This window comes from Mercenaria mercenaria, chromosome 3, assembly GCF_021730395.1.
Source record: "Mercenaria mercenaria strain notata chromosome 3, MADL_Memer_1, whole genome shotgun sequence".
Taxonomy (NCBI): domain Eukaryota; kingdom Metazoa; phylum Mollusca; class Bivalvia; order Venerida; family Veneridae; genus Mercenaria; species Mercenaria mercenaria.
In genome coordinates this window covers 48,133,777-48,151,203 of record NC_069363.1, presented here as the reverse complement: position 1 = coordinate 48,151,203, position 17,427 = coordinate 48,133,777, and the positions used below count along the sequence as shown (strand labels likewise).

Here is a 17,427-nt window from a genome sequence, read left to right as displayed (position 1 = left end):
ATCTTAAAAACATTTGTTGTTGAATTTCCTTCAGATACAATGTTGCTTTAAGAATATATGTTGTCAATGAATAAAGTTTTGTATTGTCACATTTGTTGTTGTTATTGTTAGATTTGTTCTTCTTTATATATTATGATTTTAACCAAATTATACCAATATTATCCGTGCAATGTCCTGTGCATTGCATCATGACGTCAAATTATTGTGACGTCAGGATATTATGTTGTAACAGTGGGTGATCGTATCACAACAATAGAAAAATCGAAGTACCAAGTTCTAATGATTGATTTAAATACATCTTCTGAAATTTAACATGAAAGAACATGCTATTTTGGAAAAACTTGTTAAATCATTCGGAATTGTACACTTATTTTCGAAACTTATAATGAGACAGTCTTAAGGTCAGTGTTCTTTGATGTACACCTGTAATTCAATGTTAAGTAGGAGTATAGGTTGTTTTGATCTTTAAATTTTTTAATAAGCATTGACGAATACAGTCATTTTGAAGGAAGACATTCGCTAATTTGATCAGTGTATCATGCGGGAGTCCTTAATTAAACGAAATGCTTTAATAATTAGAGGAAAGAGCTTCCGCACTAAGTAAAAGCAAGGAGTTTATCTAATCTAACGGACCGATAATTGCCGATCATTTGCGGCTTTCCTACGGCAATGAAATTCGATAATTTCGGCTGCTGTATAGCGCGTTGCATATTTATTTCCCTGATTGCACTTTATTACTTCGAATACGCTGGTGATATTTGTCAAAACTGTCTTTCGGTACTTCTGTTTATTTAAAACTTCCCTTTTTATAGCATTCTATTGCTCCTACTTGTTGTTCCTGAAAGAGGTCGATTAACTTTGAATGGGAATGACGTCAGCAGCCTTGTTTTGTTTCATAAGAGGATATTTAAATGAACTTATTTATAAATCAATCAGTTTTCTTTTTTATGTAATGTACTTGTTGTCAATGGCTTCTTCTGATCTTGCCGTACATGTTATGGGAGTTTTTCATTCTGAAGTCTGAATTCTGCCCTTTAAATACACCCATCTGGAACGAAACCAAACGTTAAGAAATGACAAAAAGCGCCATCCAGTCACACTTTTCTTATGTAATCACTTATACATACACGCACATTCTGTTACAGTCAGTACTTTCATTCAAACATACATATCTTCTCAACTGTTGCCTCTACTCCTCATAATCTCTGGAAATGTACAACCACATCCTGGACCCAATAGTACAATTTCATCAGACAACTCATCTTTATCCGCATACAGTGAAATACTGCAAAGTGGTCTTTCTGTTATGCATCTAAATATTCAAAGTCTCAAGCCTAAAATTGACATTTTAGGAAAAGAAGCTCAGCCTTATGATATTCTTATCTTCACAGAATCCTGGCTATCTCCTGCAATATCAAATGACGATCTTCTCATACCTAACTTTCAAACACCGTTTCGCTGTGATTGTAATGCTCGCATAGGTGGAGGAGTCACTATCTATATTCGAGATGGCCTTCTCGCCAAACATCGTGACGACCTTTCTGTTGCTGGATTAGAGGCTCTCTGGCTTGAAATAAATTTCAGACATCGTGTCATCCTTGTAGGAGGCATCTATCGTCCTCCAGATTCAAATAATCAGCAATGGCTTCTTCTTGAACAGTCCATAGACCAAGCTTTTAACCAACCTTGTGATAATATCCTAGTTGCTGGTGACTTTAACATCAATATCCTAAACACTCAAACAAACAAGATATCAAATCTAATTTCCTCTTACCAGGCAGAACAACTAATTTCATCACCAACACATTTTACAGAAAACTCATCCTCTCTTATTGATCTCATTTTTGTTATTAACAAGCTTTGTTGCCGATCCATTTATTCCTGACATGATTCGATTTCACTGCCCTATTGTTGCTGTCCTTAAACTAGACAAACCTATAAACACTACATTCAAAAGAAAAGTATGGTTGTACGATAAAGGTTACTATGATCAATACCAAACAATACTGCATAATACTACCTGGGACACCATAATAGAAAACACTGACCTTAACAAAGCCACTGAAGACATCAAACACGCAATATTAACTGCAGCACAATAATCAATTCCAAATAAAACAGTCACAATAAGACCAAACGACATTCCTTGGCTAAATAACACGATAAGAAATGCTATTAGGAAGCGCAAGAAGTTACACAAAACAGCAAAACGACTTAACACTGAACAAGCTTGGACAAAGTTTAAAACAATACGTAACGAGGTTACAAAACTAATACGAATATCAAAACAAAACTACCAAAATAAACTCATTGAACAAGTAAACTCAAACACAATAACAGCGAAACTCTGGGTCAAAACTGCTAAAAAACTAACAAATAAAACAACAGCTCAGACAATTCCAAAGCTACAAGACCAAAATACACAAGCATCTACAGACCAAGAAAAGACAGAACTCCTTAACCACTTCTTTTGCTCACAATCCATCAAAGAATGACATTAATGAAAATTTGCCACCATGCCCATCCTCTACTACAGCTACCCTAACGAATATTCTTATTACACCAACAGACATCTCTGATGCTATATCCCTCATTGATCCATCTAAAGCATGTGGTCCTGATCTCATCAGCCCTAAACTTCTTCGAGAAGGTAAGGCAGAACTTTCTGAACCTCTTTCCAAGTTTTTCAATAAGTTATTGCCGCATGCCTTCTTCCCCTCGTCCTGGAAACTAGCAAACGTTACTCCAGTTTTTAAAAAATCAGATCCCTCTAAACCTTCGAACTATCGACCAATCTCCCTTCTAAGCTGCATAGGCAAACTTATGGAACGATGTATTTACAAATATCTCTACAACTATCTCACTCAAAACAATCTTCTCACTTCTCTTCAATCAGGCTTTATCAAAGGTGACTCTACAGTGAACCAACTGGTATATCTTCATAACGACATCTGCAATGCTCTCGATAACGGCAAAGAAGTTCGAGCCGTGTTTCGTGACGTGTCGAAGGCCTTCGACAGGGTGTGGCATCGCTACATAAGCTATCCTCTCTAGGTATTAAGGGCTTACTTCTGGACTGGATAACCTCATACCTTTCCTCGCGTAAGCAGCGAGTTGTGTACGCAAATGCATTTTCCTCTTGGTCGACCATCAACTCTGGTGTCCCGCAAGGATCTATTCTAGGACCTTTGTTATTCCTAACATACATTAACGACATTGTTTCAAACATCGGTTCTAAAATTCGTCTTTTTGCAGATGATACTAGTCTTTATATCATCGTAGATGATCCAGCTTTAGCCAGTACCACTCTGAACACTGATCTTGAAACTATACACTCTTGGTCCAAAGCATGGCTTATGACATTTAACCCATCAAAAACAGAATCCATGATCTTTTCAAGAAAACTCTTTAAACCCAATCATCCTCAATTATATATGAACAATATACCTATCACTGAAGTGACTGAACACAAACATCTCGGTCTCACCTTTTCCTCGGATCTAAAATGGTCCTCACATATATCTATTACTTTGAAAAAAGCTTGGCAACGAATTGGAATAATGAGATCTCTTAAATTTCTATTAAATCGACAAAGTCTCGAACGAATGTACTTTTCATTTATTCGTTCAATCCTGGAATATTCTGATGTTGTTTGGGACAACTGTACAGAAGCTCTAAAGAATGAAATCGAGGCCGTCCAGAACGAGGCTGCTCGTATAGTCACCGGTGCCACTAAACTCTGTAACATCCAGAAACTCTTACTCGATCTCGGCTGGGAACCTCTGACAGAACGACGAAAAAAACATCGCCTTGTTTTATTCTATAAAATGGTCAATGGTCTATCACCCGCCTACCTGTCTTCACTAATTCCTGAAAACCAACATAATACCAATACTAGATTTAACCAAAGAAACATCAGAAATATCCTTTGCCAGTCACATTCATACAAATCTTCCTTTCTTCCTAACACAATAACCGACTGGAACTTACTTCCTCAACATATCAAATCATCCCCTTCAGTCAATGCCTTCAAATCAAATCTGAATAAAAACCTACCGAAATCAAATCCTATATTTAATGCAGGATCCAGAAAAGGCCAAATTCTTCATGCTCGATTACGTCTAGGTTGTAGCTCCCTTAACTATGACCTCAACCGCCGAGGAATCACAAACACCGATAGATGTGATTGTGGTGAAATAGAAACTGTCGACCATTATCTGCTTCATTGTCGAAAATACCAAAATCTTCGAATCGACATATTTTGCAACCTCCAATGCGCTCTAACTCTTAACAATGTACTGTATGGTGATGAGCATCTGTCTTATCAACATAATATTTCCCTATTCACTGACGTTCAACGATTTATCATCTCAACAAATAGATTCAATACATAAGCTGCGACAATCAACATCTCCCTTCTCCCACCCCCAAACGACGACGAGAGACAATAGCATAAACATGTTCGTAAATTCTTCACTCATCATTAAAACACTAACACACACACACACACACGCGCACACGCACGCACACACACACACACACACACACACACACACACGCAAAACCACAAAAACTTTGTATTATACATATACTTTTCACATTCATATTCCGATTAATACAACATGATATACATACTTACACTCTTCATCTAACCTCTGTTTTTCTTATAGAGCGGAATTCATATAAGTTTTAAAGAGAATTCCTATAGTTTTTTTCCTTTCATAGAATTTTTTTAAATTCACATATATGATAGGAAAATTTGTGCTGAAAACAATGAACAAATAAAAACGATATGTCACCAGGCTTGTTTTTGTGAAAAATTGTTTTGAACACACCCACTGTTGCTGAAACTGCCAGCGATTTTTCAACATTTTCATAATTTTCTGCTTTTTTATAAATACCAACCAAAATATACATCCAGGCAGCACAATACGGTTTTTTCTTTTTACAGATTTTATTATATACTTAATTGATATCATAGTCATATTTGTAATACTCTATCCTTACAATAATGGGTACAAATGAAGAAAAATATTGTTTCATATTTACTTTTGTGAACTTTTTTCAATGAAAACTACCCATAATGAAGAATATATTTTTTAAATTTTGAAAAAACTCTTTCATAGAATTTTTTCTTTTTCTTCTTGTGTATAGATAATTGTATTGTGAGCATAAAAATGGGTAAAAATGTATGGGTCACCAGGCTAAATTTTATGTTAAGACCGCTAGAATACAACACCTGTTCGGACGGAAATGGCACGAACCTGACCAAATTGATTACATGTATGTCTGCTAAAAGTTAAAAAAAACGTTTTATTTTTTTTTAATTCTTTCTATAATTGAATACTAAATAATCTGAAAGGTGATATTGTCTTATCAGTACTAAGTCAATTATCTTACATTATATGAACAACACTGTCTTTGTACTAAAATGCGATGTGAAAACACAACCACAAAAATAGCAAGATACCTGTCAGGCATGATACTTGTCAATACAACATAAACCAGTATCAACATTTGATTACTGATAAAACTTATCAAAAATGTTATTTCATTCAAAATTCCTCATATTTAAGATTGTCTGTAACATGTTTCAACAAATGTTGACTTCAGTTCAGTTTTCCATAGAAAGTGTCGGCTGCGCAGAAAGATGCGCATAAAAAACTATAAGAATTCCCTTTAAGTAGCTTGTTTTCCAGTCCATTCGATTAAACATTTCTTTGTTTGTTTGTACTATTTTGATTGATGTATGTCTTTTTATCAAACTTTGTTAATTTGAATATAGTACTCATGTTTGTATATACAATTTGTGGAAATAAATACAGTTTATACTAAGAAATGACAATATTGCCTTCATTATAATTAATAAAAATAAACAGAATGTATAACGATTCAAAATTGTGCAATATAATCTTATGAAATCATTATATCAATACTAAGAAAATCAATACACATGCATGTTCAATAACGTAAATCTGTAAGTCTACAAATTTTGTTATTTAAAAAAAGACCACAGTGACTAAACTTAATATTAAACAAATTGTACGAATTCAAACGATGTTAGCGCATGCAGACAGAGCTATCTCCGTAGCGACATGACTATCTCCTTCACGACAGAGCTGTCTCTCACAATAAAAAGTAAATATTTCTACGCCAAAAGGATTTTCAGTACATACTTTTATTCCAACTTAGGGCTACCTCATGCCTAGTCGGTTTGCTTTTTAATACCAGTTATATGACAATGAATATGCTTTCATTTATACGAAATGGTCCAGTTTACCGCTAGATTAACTATTTGGTAAACATCGCCACGACCACAAATCAGAAATGAATTTATCAATTTTAAATTGTCTGTTAAGTTAAATCAAATCTACATCGCCTACCATTCCCCAATTTTTCATATTCGATACAATGCTTAGAAAAATGCCAAAAAATATGATGACAGTCACCTTTGTTGACGTTTTTTTCGCGATATGTACTAGCTCGGAAGTTGCGACAGAGCGATTTACCGTATACCTCTGTGAATATCTGAACTATGAATTCTATTTGTCTTTTCACAAAAGAGCCCAGTAAATCGCAGATTTATATATATTTTAGTTGAAGCTTATCATTATACATATACTGAAATAAAAGTTTTCAACATAGCACATTTTATTATGTAAGATGCTCGGTGACCCCAACTTTTTTTCTTTCCATTTTGAAGCATTTTGTGTATTAACGCAGCAAACACTTTTTTAAAACTTAACTACAGACCTTGTTTTTGTAGATGCAAATACGTTTTCTCCATTGAAAAAAGTGGGTGGGGTAATTATATCATCATGTTAAAAAAAGAGATTTTTAGTGACACTTATGGTTATATAATACTAATATCACCATGTATTCATTGTAATCTGTAAGACCTTAAATCCCGATAAAATTAAGTGGAATATAATACGTTTTATAAAGTACTATCATTCTTCAATTTTACTTTAGTTCAAAAATGCTTAAATAGTGGAGGAAGAAAATGCTCTTTAAAAAAAAAAAAAACGAGTTTGGTGAACTGTGCTTTTTCTGCTCTGATAGGTCTTAGAAACTAATGGTCTTCAAGCTCACAGAGTATGAAAATATTCTTAATCGTAGAAAAAAATGACTGTACATCCTTAATCGACATAGATCAAATTAAGACCATAGAAGGTTGGAAATATTGCTGCCTTATAAATATATACCGTGAAATCATTTCCCGGACGTTTATTGGTTGCATCAATTCACGAAATCAAATTCAAACTAACAGATAAAATTTTCATTCATTTTATCTTTAAAAGTGTAAAACCACAAATTCATTTTCCAACGAAATAACCGAAATTTCATGCCCACGGAAACAAATAACGTAAGAATTTTAAAAAGGTATAGTGCAACTCGCTGCGTTCTTTGTGTGAATGGGAAATCCCTCCACAGGTTATTATTATCCTCCAATGAGAAATGAAATTTCTCACGAAATTTCTAAGACACATTGTAACTGTACAAAATGAAATATATTGCGTCCAATCTGTCAAAAAGAATTGTGCGCGGGATTTCTGCTTTTTCAAAAACTGTTTGTCCATGTTTTCCGTGGTCTAGGACAGATAGATAGACTCATTGTTTCGTCTAAGCAAAATAGATCGCTTGATTTCTATTCCGCTTAGACGAACCAATTCATGATGTATCCTATACGTAATGATAGCCATGCACTTCCTAGTTTTGGAAATATTCGGAGTTCTAGCTGGTTTTCATTGTAAAATCATATCGTATTTATAACGTTTCGGCGAGGCGTATTATCAGTGTAATAATTTATTACAGCCTCATCTGACTACATATCATTCGATTGATTTTTCAGTGTGCTTTTTATTGACCTGTATACTGTGCCATTTTATGACCTAACATTTACATTTATATACTGTGATGTTTTAAACGAAGCGCATAACATTTTCTACGTTTTATCTGCAGAAACATGGGAAAAGGAAGCGACATATCCATTAAGAATTTAACAGAAGATGACATTAAACAGGTAAAGTTTTACTTGCATACTATTAGATAAATTGTTGAATGTCATTGTATATCATTAACTATCTTCAATACAAACATATATAACTTAGATTTAAGCGAAAATTATTCGAATTCTATATGGGTACAGATACGAACAGGATTTAAATATAATTTTTCATAGTTCATTGCGTTGTCAGATTTTAGAACATACTTTTTAAGTTTTTTTCTCCTGTTTATAAAGCTGCTTCATAATATGGTGGCTGATTGGTGCCATTTCTGCGCGGGGCGAAATGTCGATATTTTAGAATTCATAAGGCACTTGCCCCTTAAATCTCGTATTTTCTCCCTGCCGAGTAACCACTTAACAATTTATCGAGAACCGCCTAGACTATCGTTTTTTTTAATAGTCGAATAGAACTTAAACGAAACCTATGCTTTGCATTAAGCTCTTTCTTTTCTTAAATTTTACACATTCATTCATTGATAAATGAAGCATTCGTTCATAAATACTCTCACGTATGTCGTACAAATGACGTCATTTACAGCACCAGAGTAGTGTACACATGGTGTAAGACGAGACTTTTCAGCACGAGAGAAAACACCTAAAAGTCCCATACACATGAAAAATGATTCTGGCAAGATTTCTTTTAACTCGTTTACTACTGATATTTCAATAAAAATAAACTCATTTACTACTGTTGTGTAAGCTACTTACTCTTTATTACAGGCATTATCTTAACAGATCCTACGAAGGGCAAATAGCCAGACTTATATTTAAAATATTGCACGAGATTCTGTGTTCACGTTTTATTTTCCAGGCATTTGAAAAGACACAAAGCAAGTTTGAGAAGATTCCTGGCTTTAAGTTGATAAGAATTACTGAAGAATACTACGATAAAGCATTGCAGTTGTGTCGAGAACATTTCGTACCACAAGAGCCTCTGATGAAATCCGTAGGTGCCCCATGGTGCGAGGCAATAGAATCATACTGGCTAGCTGCTCTAAAACTCAACCTTTCGCTGATGCTTATAGACGAAGACACGGACGAAGCTGTTGGTTTTCGGACGATAAGATACGCATTCAAAGATGAGGAGTTAGATTTTAAAGGTACCATACCAGAACCATCACAAGTACTCCTGCAGTACCTTCTCTACTGTGAAGAAAAAGCTAGTTTCTTTGATCACTATGGTATACAAGAGACAATACATTTTCTGTCGCTTGTAGTTGCTGCCAAATACCAGAGGCGTGGTTATGCTACAAAGATATTCCATGCAGCGATAGATATGGTACGAAACCTTGGTTTAGACCAAGTTTATATCAAAGGTGAAGGCACGTCCAATTTCTCCAAGAAGATTTATGAAAAAGAGGGTTTTGCCATTTTGTATGAACATATGTATAAAGACTGGGAGGTCGACGGAGAGAAACCGTTTAGTAATACGGGTGAACACAAATCAATGAAAATATATGGACGGAAAATTACACAAAGTTAATAAAATAAATATTGTGAGGCAGGCAGTAAACATTTCTTAATTATCTTAGACAGAAGAATATCCATCTTATCACCATTTTATATATTTACTTCTGCATGAATAAAAATAATTATACGGGAAATCCTATCTTTTTCGTCTTTAGTTCGCCTTATTGCCACAATGCCGTAGGTCCATTTTTTGGCAAAATTGAGATTTTAGTGTCACTAGGTATGTCTCTATGACATACGTATGATGGTAAATTTGTGGCCTTGTAGAACTAACATAAACAGGCTAAATTTTAGTTCAACAAGGTTGTAAGTAAAGTCATTGACACTCTTATATTTTTAAATGTCGTTTTCCAAAACTATCAAAAAGCTAGTTACGGCATTGTGGAAACAAGGCGGCTACGTGTATAGGCCTATACATTAAATTAGTCGGTATAGGACAGTCCAACTAGTAGACTGACCCTAGCATGATGCGCACCGACAATATTTACCAGATTATATTACCAGTACTCGTGTGTATGTTTTACTGTTACAGTGTACATAATGATGTTTGTAAGATACGAGTTGAAATCATTACTGAAATAAGCTGTGGGACATAATTTGATAAAACAATACTGTTTGCTATAGCCTTTTGTATTTATGTATATACATGTATTTGATTATGACTATACTGATGAGAATGGTGATGGTGGTGGTGTCGTTATTATAACACAACGATATTAATTTTTACTGAAAATACTAGTATCCCATAAAGTAACTGCAGTTTCTACACCTCCGTTAAATTGTAACATGCCTTAGGCAACCACTCTGACCATTTCCCTTGGTTTGACTGGCTTTAAGATGGATTGGAGTGTATAAGTCCTTCCACGTTAAAACCTACATTAGTGAATGAAAATCAATTAGTGAATGAAAATCAAAATTGAAAAAAAAATTGATGACATTTCGAATATTTTATTTGAAACTTTGATGAACTTATCTTCACTATTTTGAGGGTTAAGATGTTTTTAAGTTAGTCACCTAACTCATTTAGAGACGTGTCAAGAATATTGTCCATTGCCAAGCAGCATGACAAGTTGAAAATAGTAAGCATGCATGGCATGTTAGAACATGAATAAAGTTCATCATATAAATCTCTGATATACTACTACAGCTTAACGCGTGTCAATGGATTTCTTTTTCAAATACATGTTTGTGTTCCTTAGGTAGTTCTACATGTTTGATTAACCGGAAGTGACAGCGTAAGGAAATTCTATCCGGAAAACTTAGAGTAATGGCAAATCTATTATAGGCCTACAGTTAGCATAAATGTTGCCTAGAAACTATTTTATCCCTTATATCAATATTTAGTCAGCAGTACTGTACTGTCTTTTTGAAGTAATTCAGTTCAAAATAATAACAGGAAATAAACAGCAATGAACAGACTATAGTTGATATTTGGCGAGTTGTGAAAAATAAAGCACACAGATTTATACATTTTATTTGGCCGTTTGATTCATGCTAGGTAAATCTTAAGGATATTTGTTGAATTTCCTTCAGATACAATGTTGCTTTAAGAATATATGTTGACAATGAATAAAGTTTTGTATTGTCACATTTGTTGTTGTTATTGTTAGATTTGTTCTTCTTTATACATTATGATTTTAACCAAATAATACCAATATTACCCGTGCAGTGTACTGTGCATTGCATCATGACGTCAAGTTGTTGTGACGTCACGATATTATGTTGTAACAGTGGGTGATCGTATCACAACAATAGGAAATTCGAAGTACCAAGTACCGGCCATTTTGGATAGGGGGTATAGATAAATATGTTAATATTTTTCAGTTGGTTTACTTTGAAACTGACCAAAATCTGGTTTTGATTACTCAGTAATAGTCAGAGACTTGATTAACAAGAAGAAATAGTGTAAACATTATTTTTATGAAATTCTGTAGCTCTTTTTACAATTAAGGTCCTTGTCGACTGATGGGTCAAAATCGGAAGGTTAGCCGAGTTAATAAAAATTGTAATAATTTTCAAAATATACGGTAAATTTTCTTAAAATTTTGAAATCAACTTACCTTTTGGGTTCAGATACTAGAAATATAGGGTTTATGCAGATTTTTAATATTGACTATTAGTGTGCTAATACCTTAAATACATCTTCTGAAGTTTAACATGAAAGAACATGTTATTTTGGAAAAAACTTGTTAAATCATTCGGAATTGTACACTTATTTTCGAAACTTAAAATGAGACAGTCTTAAGGAGTGCTCTTTGATGTACACCTTTAATTCAATGTTAAGTAGGAGTATAGATTGTTTTCATCTTTAAATATTTTAATAGGCATTGAAGAATACAGTCATTTCGAAGGAAAACATTCGCTAATTTGATCAGTGTATCATACGGGAGTCCTTAATTAACCGAATTTGTGTATGTATATACTATTTTGTTAAATCTTGAAAACCGTTGTTTAATCCCAAGATTCCCTAAAAGCTTTTAGTAGCAATAACTTTAGCAAAGAGGTACACAAAATGTGTTTATCAATTAAGATAATCAGTTTTGCTGTAGTATGTAGCTTGAATCTAATATATATGCGGGGGCCTCCATGGTCGAGTGGTTAAGGTCACTGACTTCAAATCACTTGCCCCTTATCGATGTGGGTTCGAGCCGCTCTCGGGGTGTTGAATTCTTAATGTGAGGAAGACATCCAGTTGGCTTACGGAAGGTCGGTGGTTCTACCCAGGTGCCCGCTCATGATAAAATAATGTACGGAGGGGCATCTGAGGTCTTCCTTCACCGTGAACAGCTGGAAAGTTGCCATATGACCTATAATTGTGCCGACGTAAAACCCAACAAAAATATGTTATATATGTTTACATTATAAACACTGTAAACGGACAATTGTGCATGTACTCCTGTTAATCTCGTTTAATAGCCCTGCTTCCCGGCTATTCAAATTCTTTTGTGTGTATGCAACCCATGGTTACAATAGGTAACAGTTAACGGCCACGTGCCACACTTTAGCACGCAAAACCACAGGTATTTCATATAGAATTTTGTATAGGATAGACAACGAGTGCCGTTGTCTATCCGACTTAGACCACGTGACATAAAAACTGCAATTATTGAAAACTGTCCCACGCGTTCTATAGAAATTAGGATTAACGTGTTTTTATAAGAGTTATATTATCTTTGTACCGTTAGCGCTCATTTTTCAGTAGGGCATGTGAAAGAATGCAGGTTACTTTGTATAAATTCTGTTTTACTTAAATACCGGATTTACTAAAATTTGACGTTCATTAACACTTTGAGTCATTTGCAATCGCAAATGCTAAACAGTTAAATGTGGATTTCTCAAAAATACTCAAAATTGAACAACTGAACAATTAGTTTTTGTGAGGAGTTTGCATGTTGGCGAAACACGATGACAGATACGTTGATTCAAGAAAATAGCAAGGTTCCGAAACTACAAAAAAGGCTGACAGCAAACCGGAGGTAAACAAATGTTGACTAGTGCTTACTGGTAATATACATAATCACGTAAAATTATCAGATTCTATTAGAAATCACTTTTCAACAATTGGTATAAAGTGACAAAATAATTATGGTTATATTCATTTTTGTTCTTATAGAAACAGGAACCAGTGTCGGTGTTTATTTATTTCATTTATTTATTTTGTTTATCAGAATATAGTTAGTTCGTAGATACTCATAGGACACTTTGAACTATATCGTGCCTTTCTTGTAAGAATGATGTAGTTGTTCTACTTTCTAACAGGGTCCAGCTGTTCGAAACTTTAACGGGTTGTTAGTTTAGTTTAGTTTAGTTTGTACTAATTTACTTTAGCTCGATTGTGATGAAAGCTTCAAGCTTATTGTAACCACTTTCGAGTCCGTTGCCTGGGAAAACCAGTACTGGTGCCATATGAGAAGTCATGGTCGTGACCCCAGTGATGCTCGAACCCAAGACCCCTGCATTAAGCTGTTAAACTAACCGCCTGTTAAATTTCTATTCAAGATACTAGTCTTGGTGGGTGGGAAACACTAGTATGATGTTTTAATTTTACTGTAAAGATGATTTAGTGTTTGTAATACTTAACAAGTACATTTGTTTTTCTAAGTTTTCTGTCGAAATATACTAATAAAGTTAATCGACCGTTAGCTCAATCGTCTGTTAAAGTTTCGAACAACTGGATCCAGTTGTTTGCAAATGTAAGGCTCAACTGTTGGAAACGTTTCAGTGAATATATAAATTACGTATTTACCCAGTTGGTTCTACAGTGCAAATATGGAGTTTCTTGTAATTCAAATTGATTTTATATAATTATAACTATTACTCAATTCATAGATTTGCGCATTTCTGGATCTGTTTATATTCGGTCTAGGTCACAAACAATCCCGCGGGCTTCTGCAGACGTTAATACACACAAAAAAAACGTGTATTATCCCTACATTAATATTTAGACGTTGTCAACCGAATTTACCTCTTCTTATCTTATTTTTTATCCCATTGATAACTGGTGAGAAAATTGCAAGGTCATTTAACTCCGGCGTTAGCCTGTATTGTTAGATGGTAAACTGACACGAAATTCACGCGTTTTTTGCCCAAGTTTCCCCCGATATATATACAACGCTACTGTTGTATATGAAATATAGACGGGTACAAATCTGCTTTGCGATTGGCTATTTACGGATTATCGTGGTCTAAATATAAGATAGACTCTAATTTGACAGGCGTCACAGTTCATACTCAGGATTTTCATGCTTTTTCAGTGACAATTCAAGGTTAAAAGGTAGAACGGGAGCAGGGCTTTAAGAGAGCTGATTTATTTTGTGATTAATTAGCATATTAATCATTCAAAGATGTTTCTTTTGTGGAAAGAAAATTGGTTCGTGTGCATGGATCTACTAAATAAGTCAGTGTGTGACCAGGATGTTATTTTCATTCTCACATTATTTCTTTCCTTGCACGAGTTCTGATTTCAATGATCAGTTATTTTAGTCTGGAATCTTCAGTTTAATTTATTGAACATGCATAATGTTTTATAAATGTATCTAGATGAATTTTATGTAACAAACTTGATAATAAAACTAGTAGTGTCATTGAGATATGTTAATATGTAAGGACTTCGGACACTATCATATGCTTCTAGCCTACATTTTGAATGCAAAATATTTAAACAATATCCAAATCGTTTCAAATCCCATACAAACCAATGTGTCAGATAACATATTACAGCAGAAACTGGTTTGTATCCGTTCTTATCAAGATGTGTTTTTTTAATTTAATCTAGGCCAGGGTATATTTTTTTGAAAAAATAAAATGTTTAATTCCGTAAAAATGCAAGTTTCTTTTTACTCGAGCACAGTACATGTAATAACGAAGCAAACGGATTCCACCCACACCAGATTTGAAGTGAAAGGTTAATTTTCTTGTTCCTCAAGTTTGAACGTACAAAACTGAAGAATATTTGCAATTTATCTTTCACACATACATATCTAGATTATGAACGTAATTAACGAGTACAAACCTCTACATTTGAAATCCCATGCTTCGTCCGTAGGTGACCACTTAACCCCGATATAGAAACATACTTCTTGCCACAGTTGTCGCATTGATATATCTTATTTGCCACGTTATCATCATCAGAATTCTCTATTTCGCTACTAGTGAATTCACCAAGTAAGTCGTCTAAATCAAGATCACTGAAGTCCTATTTGCCAGAAGCTATTTTTAATCACAACTCCGATGTAATCTCGCGGAATTAACGAACACAAAATGATTGACAAAGTAATGTTTTATGAGTAACATACCCTTTAGTTTTCACATATATATATATATATATATATACATATATATATACATATATATAATAAATAATGTTTTCAAATTAATACAAAACATTTTATATATATTTACAAAACATTTCAAGTGATAAAACATTTACAGTCTTTAAAATAATTAACAAATTATTTCAAATATAAAAATAAAAAAAAATAAAACAGAAAAAAAGAAATACAAAATCTAAAATAATACAAAGCACAAAGTTCAAAATAAACAATTTTTTTTCAAAACTGAAAACGAACCATAATTGTCAAATTTACAAACTCATATAAATATAAATTTTCAAAATGAATTCAAAACCTTTCCAAAATAAGTTTTAAACTTTATACAACATTTTGAATGAAATACACATTTCAAAATTGAAATAAAAATTTCACTATACGTTTTATGATAACATGTCCCCTAAATCCTGTTCCGAAAGTTCGTCTATCAAATCCTCTACCTCCATGGGTTCTGGACCGTTAGACGTTTTCTCTTTTTTAGGTCACAGAACAATGTCTAAAGGTACGGTGTGAATACCATTGTCCAGGACTCTCCGCTTACAATAAAAGTACGAGAATCCGCACCAGGTCTGTTGATAAGAATAGACCCCCTTATTGCTTACGCGGAACCTCTTGTTTTGACCGGATGCGGGCTTTCCGGTACGCAGCACCTCTTTAGGTCAGAGACCACCAATTCAAAAAAGTACAGGGAACTTACTGGGTATGAGGTAAGTGTATACCTGGGAATAAGGTAACGTCTGTGCGTTCTGATTGGTCAGTCATGTAAACAAACCCAGGAAGTGATTATTTTTTCAAAATTGATATTTTTTTTCACTGCATTTACAGTATTTTATTATACATTTTGACAAAATTTGCTACATTTTATGTGTATTGAAAAAAGTTTTATCAAACGAATTTCTCCCGCCATGTCAGTGATGTAAACAGGGGGTCATCTCATTCACACGAAAATTACTTAAATAAAGTATCACTATTCATATGTTTTTCGTCCGATATTTTGGTAGAACTAGGATACTTCTTGAAAAACTTGTAATTAGATATACATGTTTCGATGTATAGAAGGCCGTGCACGCCATAATGTTACAATGTAAGTCTATGGGAAAACAATTGGTGGTCTCTAACCTATAATAGAGCTAAAACATGACTTTCGTCGGAAGCCATCACAGGTAATGTAAATGGCCACAAATATGTTGTAAATGATGTAGAAAGACGTTTTCGTGCAAAAATAAACGTGAAATTTGATTTTTGTTAAATTTTGGCCTCTTTTTTAACAGGTGTGCCCATTTTTATCTGAGCTTTTGGGCGAAAAAGGATCATTTTTATCTCTGTAATGTTAGAGAATGATCAAAATTATTAGACCTTATTTCTATTTTTTACGGAATGAATCGTATTTCAGCTTCCAAGTGAAATCAAATGTAGATAAGTGAAATTTTCACGAAAAATTGCAATCTGACGACGACAGGGACCGAGTCTGGGCATATAAATCGACACGGGGTGACCTCAGTAAACTGTCCATATCTTTCTTAAAACTGAACATTTCTTGATAAAACTTTGTAAGACATCTGGTATTGGATCATGTTTCACAATGTCACTGTAAAATTGGAAAATGTGACACGAAACATTCATCTATAGGTCAGAGACCACCAATTCAAAAAAGTACAGGGAACTTACTGGGAATGAGGTAAGTGTATACCTGGGAATAAGGTAACGTCTGTGCGTTCTGATTGGTCAGTCATGTAAACAAACCCAGGAAGTGATTATTTTTTCAAAATTGATATTTTTTTTTCACTGCATTTACAGTATTTTATTATACATTTTGACAAAATTTGCTACATTTTATGTGTATTGAAAAAAAGTTTTATCAAACGAATTTCTCCCGCCATGTCAATGATGTAAACAGGGGGTCATTTCATTCACACGAAAATTACTTAAATAAAGTATCACTATTCATATGTTTTTCGTCCGATATTTTGGTAGAACTAGGATAGTTCTTGAAAAACTTGTAATTAGATATACATGTTTCGATGTATGGAAGGCCGTACACGCCATAATGTTACAATGTAAGTCTATAGGAAAACAATTGGTGGTCTCTAACCTTTAATGATATTTAGAATTTCTTCAACC

General features: G+C 33.9%; 1 protein-coding gene across 2 annotated transcripts in view; it reads left to right on the top strand.

Moving 5' to 3' along the window:
- LOC123524830 (uncharacterized) overlaps positions 1-11,066 on the top strand; it is a 32,256-nt gene extending 21,190 nt beyond the window's left edge. The window contains exons 1-2 of one of the 2 annotated variants that reach the window (XM_045303334.2): positions 7,744-8,023; positions 8,820-11,066. In XM_045303334.2, coding sequence (XP_045159269.2) covers positions 7,967-8,023; positions 8,820-9,491 — 729 coding nt within the window. In that variant the 5' untranslated portion in view covers positions 7,744-7,966 and the 3' untranslated portion in view covers positions 9,492-11,066. Of the gene's footprint in view, positions 1-7,743; positions 8,024-8,819 lie in introns of those variants that run through there. The other variant, XM_045303335.2, reaches the window with a different exon arrangement.
- Positions 11,067-17,427: the final 6,361 nt, after the last annotated feature.